The 15,999-nt window shown below is 54.5% G+C and overlaps 2 protein-coding genes and 1 long non-coding RNA gene across 3 annotated transcripts; 2 read left to right on the forward strand and 1 right to left on the reverse strand.

The window, feature by feature from the left end:
• The first annotated feature begins 3,297 nt into the window (after positions 1-3,297).
• On the forward strand, positions 3,298-5,849 carry CHCHD2 (coiled-coil-helix-coiled-coil-helix domain containing 2). The gene is made up of 4 exons (XM_037374929.1): positions 3,298-3,464; positions 3,972-4,218; positions 4,837-4,993; positions 5,527-5,849. Exons 1-4 carry the CDS (start codon positions 3,415-3,417, stop codon positions 5,535-5,537), a joined length of 465 nt encoding a protein of 154 aa, XP_037230826.1. The 5' UTR covers positions 3,298-3,414; the 3' UTR covers positions 5,538-5,849.
• On the reverse strand, positions 5,643-7,650 carry LOC119142212. Its single transcript, XR_005102188.1, has 2 exons — positions 7,403-7,650; positions 5,643-7,080 (listed from the first exon to the last, which is right to left on the reverse strand). It is a non-coding gene; the product is annotated as an uncharacterized LOC119142212 (long non-coding RNA).
• Positions 7,651-7,798: 148 nt separating this feature from the next.
• PHKG1 (phosphorylase kinase catalytic subunit gamma 1) lies at positions 7,799-15,794 on the forward strand. Its single transcript, XM_037374887.1, has 10 exons — positions 7,799-7,919; positions 10,513-10,646; positions 10,928-11,103; positions 11,413-11,467; positions 12,086-12,151; positions 12,343-12,506; positions 13,094-13,184; positions 14,105-14,258; positions 14,343-14,468; positions 15,480-15,794. Exons 2-10 carry the CDS (start codon positions 10,564-10,566, stop codon positions 15,729-15,731), a joined length of 1,167 nt encoding a protein of 388 aa, XP_037230784.1. The 5' UTR covers positions 7,799-7,919; positions 10,513-10,563; the 3' UTR covers positions 15,732-15,794.
• The last annotated feature ends 205 nt before the right edge of the window (positions 15,795-15,999 follow it).

The following is a 15,999-nucleotide window of genomic DNA, read 5'->3' on the forward strand; positions in this document are numbered from 1 at the left end:
CTTTCCCCTTCAGATCTGGACTGTTCCAGGGAGCGCTGAGAAACCAGTCACGGCTGACGTGACCCTCAGGGCTGATGTGTCCCTTGGCAGTCGCTGAGGCGGCGCTGGCCTCAGGCAGGTGCCCCCGTGAGCACTCCAGGTTTTTTTCCATGATTTTGTAGAAAATGAGCCAAACCTCCAGAGCCTGCAGGCACACGAAGCCCACCCGGTGCCTCCTGTGCAGAGGTCCCTTGCTGAGGGCCTGTTAACATTCCCAAAGTTTACCCAGAGACTTTCTGGGACATGTAATTGGGACAAGTGATACAAAAAGTGCATTCAAAGTTTGTTTTTAATGGTGCGCACCATAGTCTGGCTCTGCAGCAGCTGCCGATGGATTCCCTCAAGCCTCGCTCAGCCTCACCTCTGGAAGAATACGCTTTGCGCTTGAGCAACGGAATTTTGTCACCTGTTTTGCAGATCTAGGATCACATTCGTATCACACCTCTAAATATAGCTGGCAGACCTGCAAGTCTGTAGCGCTAGTCTGAATCAGACGGGTACGACCAAAGGCAATCAGAGCTGGGTCTTCTTTCTTCCATACGTCTCTGGTTTCTGTCAAAAGCAGCATCGATACCTGTCTGGCTGTAGTTTAAGTTTAAGTTTTAGTTTGCCAACACAAAAGTTATCTAGCAGCTGACAACAAAACACCTTTGCTTACTGCAAACGCCCACCACAACCACCATTATTGCTTTCTTTTGAGGACAGCCACCACCTGCTTGATCCCCTTCCCCGTTTCCTTCCACACACTTTATCGCTGGGCATTAGCAGATGTGAGAGCGAGTCAGTACGAAACGAAACTCTGCAAGTTTTCCCAAGGAAGGCAGGAGGACAGCACACAATGGCAGCATTCAGCCCGCCAGTTCTCCCGTCCGTGCCTTCATTGTTCTGCAAAACAAAACAAATTCAGAGCGACGCGGTGCAAAATGACTTCAAGCAACGAGAATCCCCCTGCCAGCAAAAAAAGGGAAATTTTCTCAACACTTTTTAATGAATAGTTTTCAAACATTCATTAAGAAATGAGTTGTTTGAACTCTAGCTAGCGTATAAACTAAATTAAAAATCCCCTGCTTTCTACGCTATGCCTTCAGCTGCCAGCGGGAACAAGGGGAGAGGGACAATGGGAAAGGAGTGGAGATAGAAAGATAGAAGGGGGCAATCAAAAAAATAACCGACGTCCTAAAGCCACAGGGAAAACAATCACCCTATCTCATCGGTTTATAGCTTCGCCCTCAAGATGAGGTCTAGCCAAAGCTTTCCCTTTTTGCACACTGAACGGACACCACGGGACGTCGGGCCCTGGCAGCATCGCCCAGGCTGGCAGCAGCGGACGGAGGAGCAGGGCTGAGCTCAGCCCTGCCCGGCCAGCTCTGCACAGTCCTGCCTTACCCTGCGAGCTACCGTGGGCATCCTGGGCCAGCCGCAGGAGAGAAAGTGCCAAATCTGAAGTGAATTACTGTCTGTCTGTCTGGAGTGCAGAACTCAGAATGCTTCACGGATTTGGAATCTGCTGTGAGCTCTGGACCTTAGCAGAGCTTTAGAAAAGAACAAATCATTTCATGAGGATCAGGAGAAAGACAGAAGTTCTGTCGTGTACCTTGGACTATAATTAAAATATAGTCCCTAGAGTTTGCTGCCTAAGTCCAGGTATACCAGAGGTAAAACTATTCTGCTGAAATCTGATTCCTACTTACTGAGTTAACATAGCACACAAGTTGTTTGTTTTTTTCCATGAAAAAAAATTAAGAGTCCAGATAACTAACATACACAGGATCAGATCTAATTAGTTAATGAACTCTCAAACTAGGCTCAACAGAAAGGGAGATTTCTAACAACTTCATTTCCCATTAGAAGCAAGCATCTAACTTCCTATTCTTAGAGTACACACACACACACACATTCCTCCACAAAATGTGATTGCCACCTTCCAACATTACCGCTTCACCATAAAGCCATCATTGTAACAAAAAATTGCTTGTTCATGGTTTATTCAGTTGTAAGGGAGGCAGCTGTTTAAGACATCTCGTGTGTAACCATTGTCTGATGAAGGAAGCGTTAACATTGTGAATTTATATAGCAACGGTAATCCAAAATCACAGCTTCAGTCAGAAAAGCAGTTGCTGTTAATGTCAAGATTATTAGGAGATAAATACAAACAATATCTCATGTTCAGAACACAAGCACCCACCTAAGGTCAGACTGTTGGCGTTGCTGCAGGAGCTCGTCTCTGCACGCATCTCCTCCCTGGGTCTCTCAGTTTTGGCCTCTCTCCATTTTGGCTGCTTCCTCAGCAGCTCTGGCTTTGGGGTTTTGTCAAACTGTATACCAGTTTTACCTCTGGTATACCTGGACTTAGACAGCAAACTCTAGGGACTATGTTTTAATTATAGTCCAAGGTACACGACAGAACTTCTGTCTTTCTCCTGATCCTCGTGAAATGATTCATTCTTTTCTAAAGCTCTGCTAAGGTCCAGAACTCACAGCAGATTCCAAAAATCATTTGGGTCTTGCCTAAAGAACTCCCTCCATTTAACAAAGTGCAGTGCTGTTCACTTTATTTTGACAGGTCTGGGTCTAGTATCACGACTACACGGTAGACAACCTGCCTTTTATTTGCCATTTCTGTTGTGTTCCCCTACCTAGGCTATGCAATACCAGTCTTTTCCAGCTGTCTTTCACCATCTGTCTCCAAACCTCCCAGCCTTTTTTGTTTGTTTTTTAAATAAATGCAACCACGTTCCAAACTGGGATTCAGGCCTGCAGATCCCCAAGGACATCTGAGACAGCGCCAAGCCTTGCTGGGGCGACTGGTGATCATGGCACTGTCATGATGTACCCCGCGTTAGAGCTGCTGTGTTTAACGAATTTTAAAACCCACATTTCCTCAGAATAATTTATAAGGCTAAACCGCAAGCCCTATGGCCTCGGGCCAGCCGTGCGCAGGGGGCTGAGGGGGCAGCGGCGCCCCCGCCGCGCTCCGGGCGGCTGGTGGCCACCCGCGGCCCTTCGGGTGACACTCGGCGGAGGGCTGAGGGCCGGCTGAGGGCCTCCTGGGGGCTCCTTGGCGGCCCCTCGCACCGGGCTCCCCCGGAGAGCGCTATCGGCACCGGGCCGGCCCGCGTTGCACCGGGCTAAGCGTTCCTTGCTGCCCGGAGGAGCGGCCGTGGCGGGGCGGTGCCTCAGGCGGCGGGGGAAGGGGCGGGGCCGGCGCCAGCCCCGCCCCCCGCGCGGCGTGGCGGCAGTGACGCAAGCGCGCGCGGCGGGTGACCTTCAGAGGCGGCGGCGGGTGTTTGGGGCTGGGCGCTTCTTCCCGCTCCTCTGCCTCCTCCTCTTCCTCCTTCCCGCAGCTCCCTCGCCTCCGCGCAGCTCGCCGCAGCCATGCCGAGGGGCGGCCGGAGCCGCACGTCCCGCGTGGCGCCCCCCGCCAGGTGAGGGCCGCCGGGCCCCTTCCCGCCTCCCCGCCCAGGCCGCGGGCGGCCGAGGCCCGTCCGCCATGTCGGGACCGGGGCACGCAGCGGGGTGGGGGTGGCGGTGAGGGGGGTTGGGGCGCTGCGAGCTCGGTTAGCGGAGCGGGGTTCGGTCCTCTGGGGGGATGGAGGTGGATCTCAGCGCTCGCTCGGCGGCAGGGCCTGGCCACGCCGTGCCTGCGCCTTAAGGCCTTGTTCCGCCAGCCCCTCTCGCGTTATATCTCTCCTTCCGCCAAGCCCCGCAGCCCTTTGGGGTGTGGGTGCGGCTGGCCTTTACAGCAGCCAAAAATAAGCCTCTAAACCTGACCCTGCGGCGCAGAAATCACTCGCCAGAACATTAAGTTCTTGCCTTCGGTGCACAAGGTGCAGCAAGGGGGAACTGCAAGTGCTTACCCCCCGCATCCAGGCGGCCTGTGCCCACTGCGAGCTCGGAGCGGGGGTGTGAGCTTTCTCTTTCTGTCCTTGCAGTCGGGCGCCACAAATGCGAGCTGCAGCACCAGCACCTGCTGCTCGGGCACCTGTCCCAGCAGCAGCACCGGCTTCTGCTGTGGCTGCTCCAGCACCGAAGCAGCCTGGTCTGATGGCACAGATGGCTACAACCGCTGCTGGAGTTGCTGTAGGCTCTGCTGTAGGCCATACCATAGGTCATGCGCTTACAGGAGGATTTGGTGGAGGAAACAGCTCTGAAGCTGCAAGGCCTGATATTACTTACCAGGTAAGAGAAAGCATAACTGGACACCAGCTAATGAGGCGCATTTAATTTGGCAGGTCAGTTATGTATAGGCTGAGGTAGCTGCTGTAGACATAAAGGGCCACCCAAGTCGCAGCTGGCCAAACTGAGGTAACTAGAGACTCATACCTCCAAGGTAACTTACCGTAATCACCATGAGTATCTTAAAAGTAGTTCAAAGGGATGCATGAGTGATACGTGCTTGTGGTAGGGTATCAGTGTTATTTTCTACTGTAGTATTCCTTTGATTCGGGCAGGGCTCCTCTGTTCCAAGTCTAATGATGGTAAGACCTATTGCAAGACCTTTTTGTGCTGCTCAGATGTTAAGATAATGCCGTTACCTTGCCCAGATGCTATCCAGTGTTACCTGAGCGTACCCAAAGTTACCCACCTGTTTGTAACTCACAAAACTGTTCAGAATGTGCCATGCCACTGCTGTAAACTTACTTTGTACTTCAGCCCATTATTTGTTTTCCATTTAAAAAGTAACAATATTTTGACTAGAACGCCGGGAAGAAATACCCAGCAAGCAGTACTGGGGTGGTTTGGCTTCATAGGCTGGAGGTGTTGAAAGGGCACTTAGGGAGGTGTCTGCCATTTCAGGAGCCCCAGGCAGCTCAGCCTGCCTACCAGCAGCAGCAGCAGTTTGCTCCTTGCCAGTATGAAATGAAACAATTCCTGGAGTGTGCGCAGAACCAGACTGACCTCAAGCTCTGCGAGGGCTTCAGTGAAGTACTGAAGCAGTGCAGGTTTGCTAATGGTAAGTAGACAGTGCTTCTACGCAACTACTAAATGAGCTAATCAGCAAAACTATCGTGGGAATGATGTCCTGGTTTTTTTCCAGTCCATCTGGTAAAGAATGGGGATTGATACAGAGCATGTATGCTGCAGCCAGTTAAAGCAAGCTGCTGTTGTGTTTGGCTTCCTGTTTCAGTCCTGTATGTGTAGCTGGAGGTGATGGGGTGGAGAGAGGATGAATTCCTGGAGCTTTTGGGCTGGTGTGTGGACTGAAGCTGACAATTTGGGACCGTGGTGGCAGCGTGCCTGGGGAATCAGCCTGTAGCAAGCACTTGCTTGGCATGACAGGCAAACCATCCTGACCTGGGAGAAAGGAGACTGCTGAACACCAGTGCCCAGGTGCACTGCTGAAGTCTGCAGTTCAACACATCCCAGAAAATAGACGAGGGGGGGAGGGAACACCCTAACCTAAATCTCCTTTATAGCAAGGAAGACCACTTACTGCTCAGGGATTCAAAATGTGCTGCGATTAACTGATGACTTCTTGCCTTTCAGGTTTAGCCTAAGCCTTCAGAACAAGGTTGCTGAAGACCATCTTAGGAGAACTGACCTATGAATGAAAATGAAGCTTCAGTAATAAAGTCTAAAGCTGTCTGCTACCTTGTTAGTTCGTATATTCACACTATCGTCCTCATCATGGCTTGATTTCTGCCATAGCCGCTACAGATGTGATGCAACTTACAGCTACAAATTAATTTAGCACAAAATGGAAGATAAAACAGCAAAGTGGAACAAACTAATTTGGGCTAACCCATTTGCTGATTGTTGTGTTGAATGTAAGTGATATGGTCTATAAATAAACTCTCTCTAGTACCTTGCTTTAGTGGACTCTTGAGTCTGAAGGTGGGGCAGGCGAGAACTGATTTTGGCACGCTTCTGTCGGCTTGCCAGCTGTGCTGCCAGCAGTGGTGTCTGATGGGCTTGTGCTGCAGTGGTTCAGTAGCACTCGCAGCTCAGCAGTTTGCTGTGCTTGCCAGGCATCTGCTTGGGCATTTGAGCCCCACAAGCACCTTCTGCTGACTAAAACGCGTAGTGATGAGGAGGGCTGCACCTGCCTTGTTTTGTATGCGGTGGGTCTCCGTTCCCCAGCAGACTCCTGTTGTACTTCTAAAAACAGGCTCTATATTCACATTCAGGAGGTTCTGAGAATTATCCTCCCTCTGCTCAGAGAGGGTTGCGGTGGCAGGCCACTGCCTGAGCAAGCTGGTGCACTATCAAGCAGCTGTGCGCTTACAAGATAATCCAGTCTTGCATCAGACTCGCAGTTCCCAGTAACAAGCAGAAGCTGGAGGTTTTTTTCTTCCTCTTATCTTGTGATAGCAGTGGACTGCAGCATGAGAAAATGATCCAGCTGACTGTGGGTGGTGTGACCTTCTCCCACCTGGCTTGAGCAAGTGACAACTGCCGCTATGCGAAGGAAAAAGAATAAAATAATTATTTATAAAGCATTTATTGATGCAAACCCTTGTCTCTTCCATCAGAGGGAGCAGGCAGCTCGTTCCTCACTGAATTCCCTGGAGTCTGGGGAGTAAACGCTCCTGCACTTCAGCCCTGCAGTAACCTTGCACAAGACAAATTCCTCGTGAACATATCTTCAAAGCATGACCTGGTTTTCCTAAACTTACTTTCATGCTGTTGGGAATTCTGTTCCTAAAGGCTTTCAGCTCTGACCCGCGGTTCCTGGAAGTGCAAAGAGCCAAATGACTGTTCAAAATGGGGAAAGGGAATGGGGGACGGGGACAAACCCGCCTTTCCTGGTGGCACTGTCACTGAAATCGGGAATCAAACCTCTTAACACCAATGGAGTATTAAGAAGCAGGTGCTCCTTTATTGCAGCGCTGGGTGCTCGGTGGCATTTCCACAAACCAAGCACCGATACATTTATACACAAAATTACAATTTTTTGTTAAAAAGTACAAGGTTGTACACTCCCAGTTACAATGATTGCTTAGTAATTTGCATATAATTGTAGTATTTGCTGTGTCATCCTTTTCTGTTACTAGGCGTGCGCAGGGGAATGGTCTTCACCTGGGCAAGGGTCTTCTTGACCTGTGGGTGTGATTTTTAGTGTTAATAATGAAGGAAGTTCACTTCAGGACACCTTAAAAGTAAGTTTTGTTGCCAAGTTGGCAGCCTTGCCAAGCTGTCCCGTAACTCATCTATACACAATAGAACCTGGGTGCTCAGGTTATGGTCTGGAGAGTAAGGACTAAGGGTATTACGGTCTATAGCATAGGGACTTCAAATAACAGCTTCGGATAACAAGCAGCACAGCAATTAGTACGTAGTTAAAAAGAAAGTAGCAATTAGTGCTAACGTAATTCTAACACGGAGGTTAACTCCTTAAAATCAAAATGCTCTTATAACGAACCGTTACACGAACACAGAATATCGAAAGAGCCGGTAAAATCTTTACGATAATCTGCAACAGCGCAAGCGGCTTTGCTTTGGCTGGCGAGGCTCAGTCTGGGCTGCGGAAAGCCAGAACCGCGGTGCGGGCCGGGGCCGCGGCCCCCCGGGCCGACACGCACTCGCAGCGGCGGCACCCGGGCGGGCGAAGCGGGAGGAGGGACCCGGCCACGGGGGGTCGGGACGAGCCCCCCCCGCCGCGCCGGCCGCCCCGCGCAGGGAAGGGTTAACGGCGGCGGAGGAAGTGTCGCCCCCCCCCGCCCGGCCGCGCGGCTCTTCCGCTCCCCAGCGCGGCCGCCGGCGGCTCCCGTGGCCGGCCCTGCCCGGGGCGGGGGCGCGGGCCCCCCCCACCGCAGCGACCCCGCCGCCCGCCCGCCGCGGCTGCCAGCTCGCGTCGCGCTTTATTTTAGTCCGGGCAGCCGCGGCGGCAGCTGGCAGCGCCCAGGCCTCGGCCCCAGGACGCGGCGCCCCGCAGCCAGGTGAGGCCCCGGCGCTGGCGGGGCCCGGCCCGGGCGGGCGGTGCCTGAGGGGCGGGCGGCGCGCGAGGGGTGGGCGCTGCCGGGCACCTCGCACCCCCGGCCCCGGCCCAGCGCCCCGGGGGCTCCGCGGGGGGACGGGGGGGCTTCGCCGGGGCTGCGCGGGGCCGGGGGCGGTGGGGGTGTTGGCGGCGGCCCCCCCGTGCTGGCCTGAGCGCCGAGCGGCTGGAGCCTGCGGGACGGACCCGGGGACCATTTGCGCGTTGTTGGGTAGTTACCGAGGGAGACCCCCCGCACGCTGCGGGGCCCGGCCTTCTCGCTGCTGCTGCTCTGCCTCAGGACAGAGCCCCCGGCCCCCTTCCCCCGACCCCCTTCCCTCCCCCCACTGCCTTTACCCGACCTCTTTCCTCCCCCCTCTTTCTCCCGACGCCCTTTCCCCCTTCTCCTGACCCCTCTTCACCCCCCACCCCGTTTCCTCCGGCCCCCCCTGCTCCCTCCGACCCCCCCTTCCCCCCACCCCGTTTCCCCTGAACCCTTCTTCCCCCCACACACCCCCCCGACACCCCCTCTCCCCCCCCCCACACCCCGGACCCCCTTCTCCCCCCCTTTCCCCCCCACCCCGTTTCCCCCCGAACCCTTCTTCCCCCCCCAACCCCCCTTTTCCCCCTTCCCCCCCCTTGCCCCCTTTTCCCCCCGACCCCCTTCCCCCCCTCGCCCCCTTTCCCCCCCTCACCCCCTCACGGCGCCCATACAGCTCTGATAACAAATCCGGTCAGTGCCCTCGGCTGCTTGCGCAGTGCCGGGATGGTTTCAGCCAGCTCCTGGGCTCTTTGCTCCCAGAAGTGGGCACACAGGCCCCCAGCTCCTCCTGGGGATGCTCCGCAGCCTCCAGCCCTTCCCTGCAACACCAGCCCCCAGGACTTTGATTTAAAGAAAAAAAACCCTAACAAACCCAGAAAAAAAAAATAAAAATCAAAGTTGCCGGTTCTTCCCCACCTTGGAATTATTTTCCCTACTACCTGATCCTGCTTCTCATTTATAACTTCAGCCCTGCCTTGTTTGGCATAGTTTCCAGCAGCTAAAGTTTTATAAATTAAATTAAATTAAACTCATGGCCGTTTGGAGATGCTCCAGCCCTCGTTAGACATCCCCCCAGCAGCAGGCAGGCAGGCACCCGAAATACAGCACGAGCGCTCATAACCAGATCAGGGGAGATGCGCATTGATAATAAGATTTAAACGCACACAGAGATGCCAGCCTGCCTGGCAGAGCAATTGCCACCTTGGAGAGAAGGGCAAAGGCAAACCACAGTATCGGGGCTCTCCTGCCCACCTACTGTCCCTCTCCAGCAACAAACTGTCACCCCAAAGCGACAATTTTGCTGCCCAGTCTTTTAAGAGCTGCTTTCCATGGTAACTGCTTGGTCTCTGTATGTTTGCAGAGCAGCTGGACCTACAGAATCAAGATTTCAGCAACGCCGGGCATGGGAACTAGCTGAGGATGTCCCGTTTGCAGGGCTCACAGGGAAACGCTGGGGAAAATTAGGGTTCAGGAGTACTAATTATTCCCACCACCCCCCTTTCAAAATACCGTCACGCTGCTCCTCTTCCAGCAGTGGCAGCACATGCCAAGAAAACCCAAACCAACAAACACAAGAAAAGGAGAAAAGCAATGGGACAAACACCCTTCAGGAGTTCTGGAGGCTGCTGGCAGCTGTACCCGTGTGGCCAAGGAAGCTCGCTCAGCTGTTGTCCTGAGGCTGGCTCAGCCCTGGCTGACCCCACAGCACCGGCTGTCCCCAGGCACCCAGCTCCCTGCCTGCACCCTGACCTGCCAAGCCCCCCGCACTGCTTGTTTTCCCACCTTAGTGCTTCTCCTTTTCCTTTTTTTCCTCCTATCCTCAGCCAGACTGTTCCAGACAACTTTGTTGTCTTAAAAATAATCAGGAAAAAAAGCAGAAGAAGAGGAAAAAAAAAAAAAAAAAGGCAAGGCAGGTTTCAGTGCTTTGGAGGGGCCGTTGGGTGGTGGTGGCGTGGGGCGATGGTTCTGGAGGGTGCTCCTACCTTTGGGCATGCTGTGCCAGCATCGCCTTGCTGCTGTGTGCCTTCGTGAGCTTAGGGTGCAGCTCAGCCACTGCCCCCCCGCCCCCAGCGCTCTCCCTGACCGAGCCCTCCCAGCGGCGTCTCAAAAAAATTAATTCAGTTGCTTTCCCAAGTGGGAAGAACCAGGAGAAGGTGACGTAGCCCTCAGCACACGGTAGGAGCTGGAGGATGGTGCCCTGTGTGCTGGATGTGGGTGCTCTGCAGGAAGGGACGAGGTTTTGAGGCGCTGCGGTGCTTCCCAAAGCCTCGGCCCCAGCCAGCTTGCTTCTGCTCCCGGGGACAGCCAGGCTACAGGGCATCCAGTGGGATGTCTGCTGTTCTCAAGGGGATCTCCACAGGGTCCTGAGGGCAAAGCTTTGCTTTTCCAACCAGCACAATAGCCCCTTTGATGTGCGGTCCAGGATCCTCCTCCTCAATGTTTTCTCCTCTGGAAGGGACTGAGGGTCCCTGCCCCGGGTGCAGCGAGCGCCCATACTCGCTTTTTCTTCTTGCAGCCCCTTTCTGCCAGCAGACAAGCCCAGGGCGCTGCCAGATAGGAGCCAGAGATGACCAAGGAAGACGACCTACCAGACTGGAACTCATCCAAGGAGTTTTATGAAAAATATGAGCCTAAGGAGGTTTTGGGCAGGTAAAGCTTGTTTGTAACAAACTGTGATTTCACGTACTCCAGTACCCAATAGGAACAGTGTCCCTGGGAAACTGATATGACCAGGGCCCATAGCAGCATGGGGTTAAAAATAGCATGGAGCAACACTTTGCATCAGCTCAAAATCTTCTCTCCTAAACCAACAGCCAGACCCACTGGTGCATGAAAACACCAGCCAGCCCAGGTGCTGATGGCATGGCTGTGAAGGTGGGCTGGGGGGGGGGAAATGGCGAGTCCCACCTTGTCTGTGTTGTCCCTGGCAGGGGGGTGAGCAGCGTCGTCCGTCGGTGCATTCACAAAACCACCCAGCAAGAGTATGCCGTGAAGATTATCGACATCACGGCAGGTAACATATCCCCCAAGGAGGTGCAGGAACTGCGAGAAGCCACCACTAAAGAGATTGACATTCTCCGGAAAGTATCAGGCCACCCCAACGTCAGTAAGTCAGGCTCTTGAGCATCAGGGCATTTTCTGCTCCATTTATTCTTCTGGGTGTCCCCAGGAAGGGGTTTTGGGGTGAAATCCCTGGAGGATCAGCCCTCCGATGGTCCTAATGTGGCACAGGGCACCTGCTTGGAGCATCATTTGCTCTACCTCCATGCGCATGCCAGCAGTGCCCAGGTGTCACCCAACCAAACACTGGTGAAGATCAACTCCTCATTAATGCAATTAGATCAGCAATTTTTGGCCCATGAATAGACAGGAACATGCTATATGCTGTGCTCACAGCCCCCATGTTTTATTGCAGTCCAGCTGAAGGACAGCTATGAATCCAGCACCTTCTTCTTCTTGGTGTTTGACCTGTAAGTACCAGCTTGTCCATCACCCCAGCATCATCTCCCCAAGCCCGTTCCCTGCCCTGCAGATGGCCGCCCACCACTCACCCCAGCTTTTTATGGCTCAGACAGGGCCAAGTAGGGGGACAACCAGCTCTTGCTTAAGGTAGAAACAAGCCTGGATTGCTGCGAGCCAGCTCGTCACAGCCTTGCTGCCAGCAGCGTTTCCCCTCCGTCAGCGGCTCAGCACTGCTCAGGTTTCCCTTTAACCTTTGGTGGGAGCCATCCTGCGTCCCTGCGGGTTATTTATATGCTCGGCAGGACCAGGGTGTGCATGACGCCACGACTGCTGACGCCGGGGCAGCACGATGGTATCAGCAGAGGGGGATGGCATCAGGAGAGCCCTGTCCCATCTGAAACATGCTCTCTCTGGGGACAGCCTTTCCTCCTCTCACCTGGTATTTTGCAGCAATACATAGGCATTTTTTACCCCTTATTATTAAAAAGTTGGCTTGTTATTTTGAGCAACGGGTGCCCTGGGCTGTTAAGAGGCAGCAACCCTGGGCAGTCCTCCCCAGGGGCTTGGGGCTGGTTTGCTGTTGCAGCTCAGTGGCTGCCTGCCTCTGTTTTTCCTCCCACATGCAGGATGAAGAGAGGGGAGCTCTTTGACTACCTCACCGAGAAAGTCACTTTGAGCGAGAAGGAAACCAGGTAAGGCCAGATGCAGATGGTTGAAAAAAATCACCTTGCAAAAGCAGCATGGGTTCAAAGGACGTCCTTGCAGCCAGCATGGCACTCATGGGAAAAATAGCAGCCTGAGCTGCGTGGTCCCTGTCCCCATCTCCGGGACTGTGGTGCCAGTGGGCATTCGGGCTAGGAGTGATGCTGTCACCCATCCCCAGGAAAATCATGCGTGCGCTGCTGGAAGTGATCGAGTACCTCCACTCCATCAACATTGTCCACCGAGACCTGAAGCCAGAGAACATCCTCCTGGATGATGACATGAACATTAAGCTGACAGATTTTGGCTTCTCCTGCCAGCTGCATGAGAACGAGAAGCTCAAAGGTAGGAGGATGGCAAGGTGAGGGTGATGCTGGGCTGGCCTGTGGTCACCCCATTGCCGCAGCGTGCACGGCGATCGGCAGACTCTCCAACCCCACTGTCTCCTTGGGGCTGGTCTGGCTGCTGTGGGTGCAGATCGGTGCCTGTCGGCTTGGGGTAGCCTCCGGCTCACACACAAGCCCAACTCTGCCTGTGCACAGCCTCCACACCACGCTCCTTGCCACAGAGAAGTTGCTTCCCATTAGGGAAACCATCCTATTCTTTCCACTTTTTTTTCCCTCCGGTTGATCCTCATCACCCCATCCATTCACTGACAAACACTGAGGGTTTTTCCCAACTCCTACCCTGCCAAGAGCCACGGGCATCCCCTCCCACCAGCATCCGCATCGCTATCTTCGCTCACTTTTTGGCCACTATAATTCACCAAGGAAGGTCACCAGCGAGATGCACGCAAGTTGCAGTTACTCCCTGCAGGCACCAGCACTGCAAAGGGATCCAGGTCCCCCCTCAGCGACTGCTTGAGGGGAAGGGCAGGGATGGCGCAAGTCCTCTAGGGTGGCTCAGGGGGATGCTTTGCCCTGTCTTTGCAGAGATCTGCGGCACGCCTGGCTACCTGGCCCCCGAGATCCTGCAGTGCTCCATGGATGATGAGCACCAAGGCTACGGGAAGGAGGTCGACATGTGAGTGTGACACCTGCCTTCCCACCTTGCCCCTCAGGCTGCTCCCAAAACGCGCAGTTTGAGCACACACAGAGCTGTGCGTATGGGGGGACCCACTTGAGTGTTTGAAAGGAATTAAATGACCAAACACACGTTGGAAAAGTCCAGCCACTGCTCCCCCAGAGAAGGTGCCAGGAAGGAATTTTATTGCTGAAAAACAACCTCAGGGGCTGGGAGGGGCTGTCCTGGTGACCTGGGGGCTCTGGCACAGAGCTGGGGGAAAAGCAGCCTAGGGACAGCCCTGTTTCCCTGCTTTGCCCTGTCTGGGAGGGGGGGAAAGCAACACTTTCTGTTTGTAAAAATCAGCTCCGAGACTGAGGTTTTAAAATATACTCAGTAGTAAGACATGAACCCAAGGCAGCCCTGAGAGAGCAGCCAGCTCAGGAAAGCCTGTCAGAACCCTGCAGGGACTTTGCCACCATCTCTGGTGGCTTCAGGCTCAGGTCTGAAGCTGAGACAGTCCCAGAGCTCAGGTCTGAAGCTGAGACAGTCCCAGAACACCCACCCTCACTGGCACCACTGTATCCCACCTTCCCCTAAAAAAGCCCAAGAAAAACAAAAAAAGGCAAATACCTCCAACTCACAGCTCCTTCCTGCAGCACCCCAGGAGCAGCTCTGCATCAGCTCAACCCAAAAACACCAACCCCAGCCCTTGCTCCTCATTATCCATCAGGGCTAATGAGCCTCAGCAGCGAGCTCAGCCTCCCTCATCAGACACCCTGTAGGGCAGTTTCCTCCTGGTTTTCCAGAGAGGCAAAGCCACGTGTAGGCCAGTATGTCGCGGTCTAGGGGAGGCACCCAGCCACCCCTGGGGTGCAGATCCGGCCGGGTGCCCGCCGGGTGCCAGCTGGGGCTGGAGAGTGTGGCTGGGCTGCCCGTAGGTGGAGCACCGGGGTGATCATGTACACCCTGCTGGCCGGCTCGCCGCCCTTCTGGCACCGCAAGCAGATGCTGATGCTACGGATGATCATGAATGGGGATTACCAATTCGGTTCCCCAGAGTGGGATGACCGCTCGGACACCGTCAAGGATTTGGTAGGTGCTTAGGGATGGGGGAAAGCTGGGAAGGGGTTAGCAGACACCTGGGATACCCCAGGTTGAGCTGGCACCCTCCTGCAGATCTCCCGGTTTCTGGTGGTGGACCCACGGCAGCGGTACACAGCTGGCGAGGCGCTGGCCCACCCCTTCTTCCAGCAGTACGATGTGGAGGAGGTCCGGCACTTCAGCCCCTTCCGGAAATTCAAGGTGAGGTTTGCGTGGAGTGTCTCAGCGCCCCAACCGTGAGCCTGGGAGCCGAGCGGTGGGATGGGTTTCCCATTGGAGCTGAGAGAAACTGGGTGTTTAGCAAGGCTGATGGACCTGGGCTTCGGCAGGATGCGGCAGCCTGGGTAGAGATCCTTCTCCGAGTGCCGTTGTGCTTACTTTCTGGTACTTCCCAAGGGCTTTTTCACTGAAGGGAATTAAATAAGGGAAAAACCTGCCTCCCACCCCACTAAAAAAAAATTAAAAGACTTGAGGTGGTTCTGTCAGGAGAAGAGAAGGCTCTGGGGAGACCTTACAGCAGCCTGCCAGTACCTAAAGGGGCCGACAAGAAAACAAGAGGGGCTTTTTACAAGGGCATGCAGGCATAGGACAAGGGGTGATGGCTTTAAGCTGACAGAGGGCAGATTTAGATTAGATATTAGGAAGAAGTTCTTGACTGTAAGGGTGGCGAGGCGCTGGCACAGGTTGCTCAGAGCAGATGTGGGTGCCCCATCCCTGGAATTGTTCAGGGCCAGGCTGGATGGGGCTGGGAGCAGCCCGGGTTGGTGGAAGGTGTCCCTTACCTGTGGCAGGGGTTTGTGACTAGGTGGTCCTTAAGGTCCTTTCCAACCCAAACCCTTCTGTGATTTTATGAAAAAAGAAAAAGATCACTTCTAAGGGGAAATCGATGAGGTTGACATCACATGGGTGCATCAGATGATGCAAAAGTTGATAGGGGAATCCTTTCCCTTCCCTATAGCCAGTTGTTAGGGCAGCACAGAGAGACCCCAAGTGGCATTAGGTGACACATTTAGGACTGACCCGCAGTTTTGATGTTAAGGGCACACTTGGAAAAGGCTCATACTGCTTACACGGGACTAAATACCCATGCCAGTAGCCGGGCTGCCTCCTGACTCCTCCACCCCGACAGCAGCTGCGTGGGGTGCGTTGGGGCTGATCTGGTCCCACTGTAGCACTGGCCACGAATTCCAGCCTGTTCCCCCCGTGCCGCAGGTGATCTGCCTGACCGTCCTGGCATCCGTCCGGATTTACTACCAGTACCGGCTGGCCAAGTCTGTCACCAGGGAGCTGGTGGTGCGAGACCCGTACGCCCTGAAGCCTGTCCGCAAGCTGATTGACGCCTGTGCCTTCAGGACCTACCGGCACTGGGTGAAGAAGGGGGAGGCGCAGAACAGAGCTGCCCTCTTCGAGAACACCTGCAAGGCTATTTTGCTGACCCTGGCAGCAGAGGAAGGGCTGTTTTGATCACTGCTGCGTAAGCTGATGAGTTTTCTCAGATTTAAGGCGAGTAAAATCTTTGAAAACCTACTGGTGATTTTTCTTTTCTTTCGCTGGCCTTAGGTCAGGTGCAAACACAAACCCAGCAGACAGTTGTGATTTGCCCCGCTGCAAGGGAGTGGTTGGCAGAAGCCACCTCGCAACAGCTGCAGCTCCCGACAGGGAAGGCTCTGTCCCGGGTGAGCCCAGCACCAGAGCGGGACCCTTTGGGGCAGTCACTGGTGGAGGAGGGATG

Source organism: Falco rusticolus, chromosome 1, assembly GCF_015220075.1.
Source record: "Falco rusticolus isolate bFalRus1 chromosome 1, bFalRus1.pri, whole genome shotgun sequence".
NCBI lineage: Eukaryota > Metazoa > Chordata > Aves > Falconiformes > Falconidae > Falco > Falco rusticolus.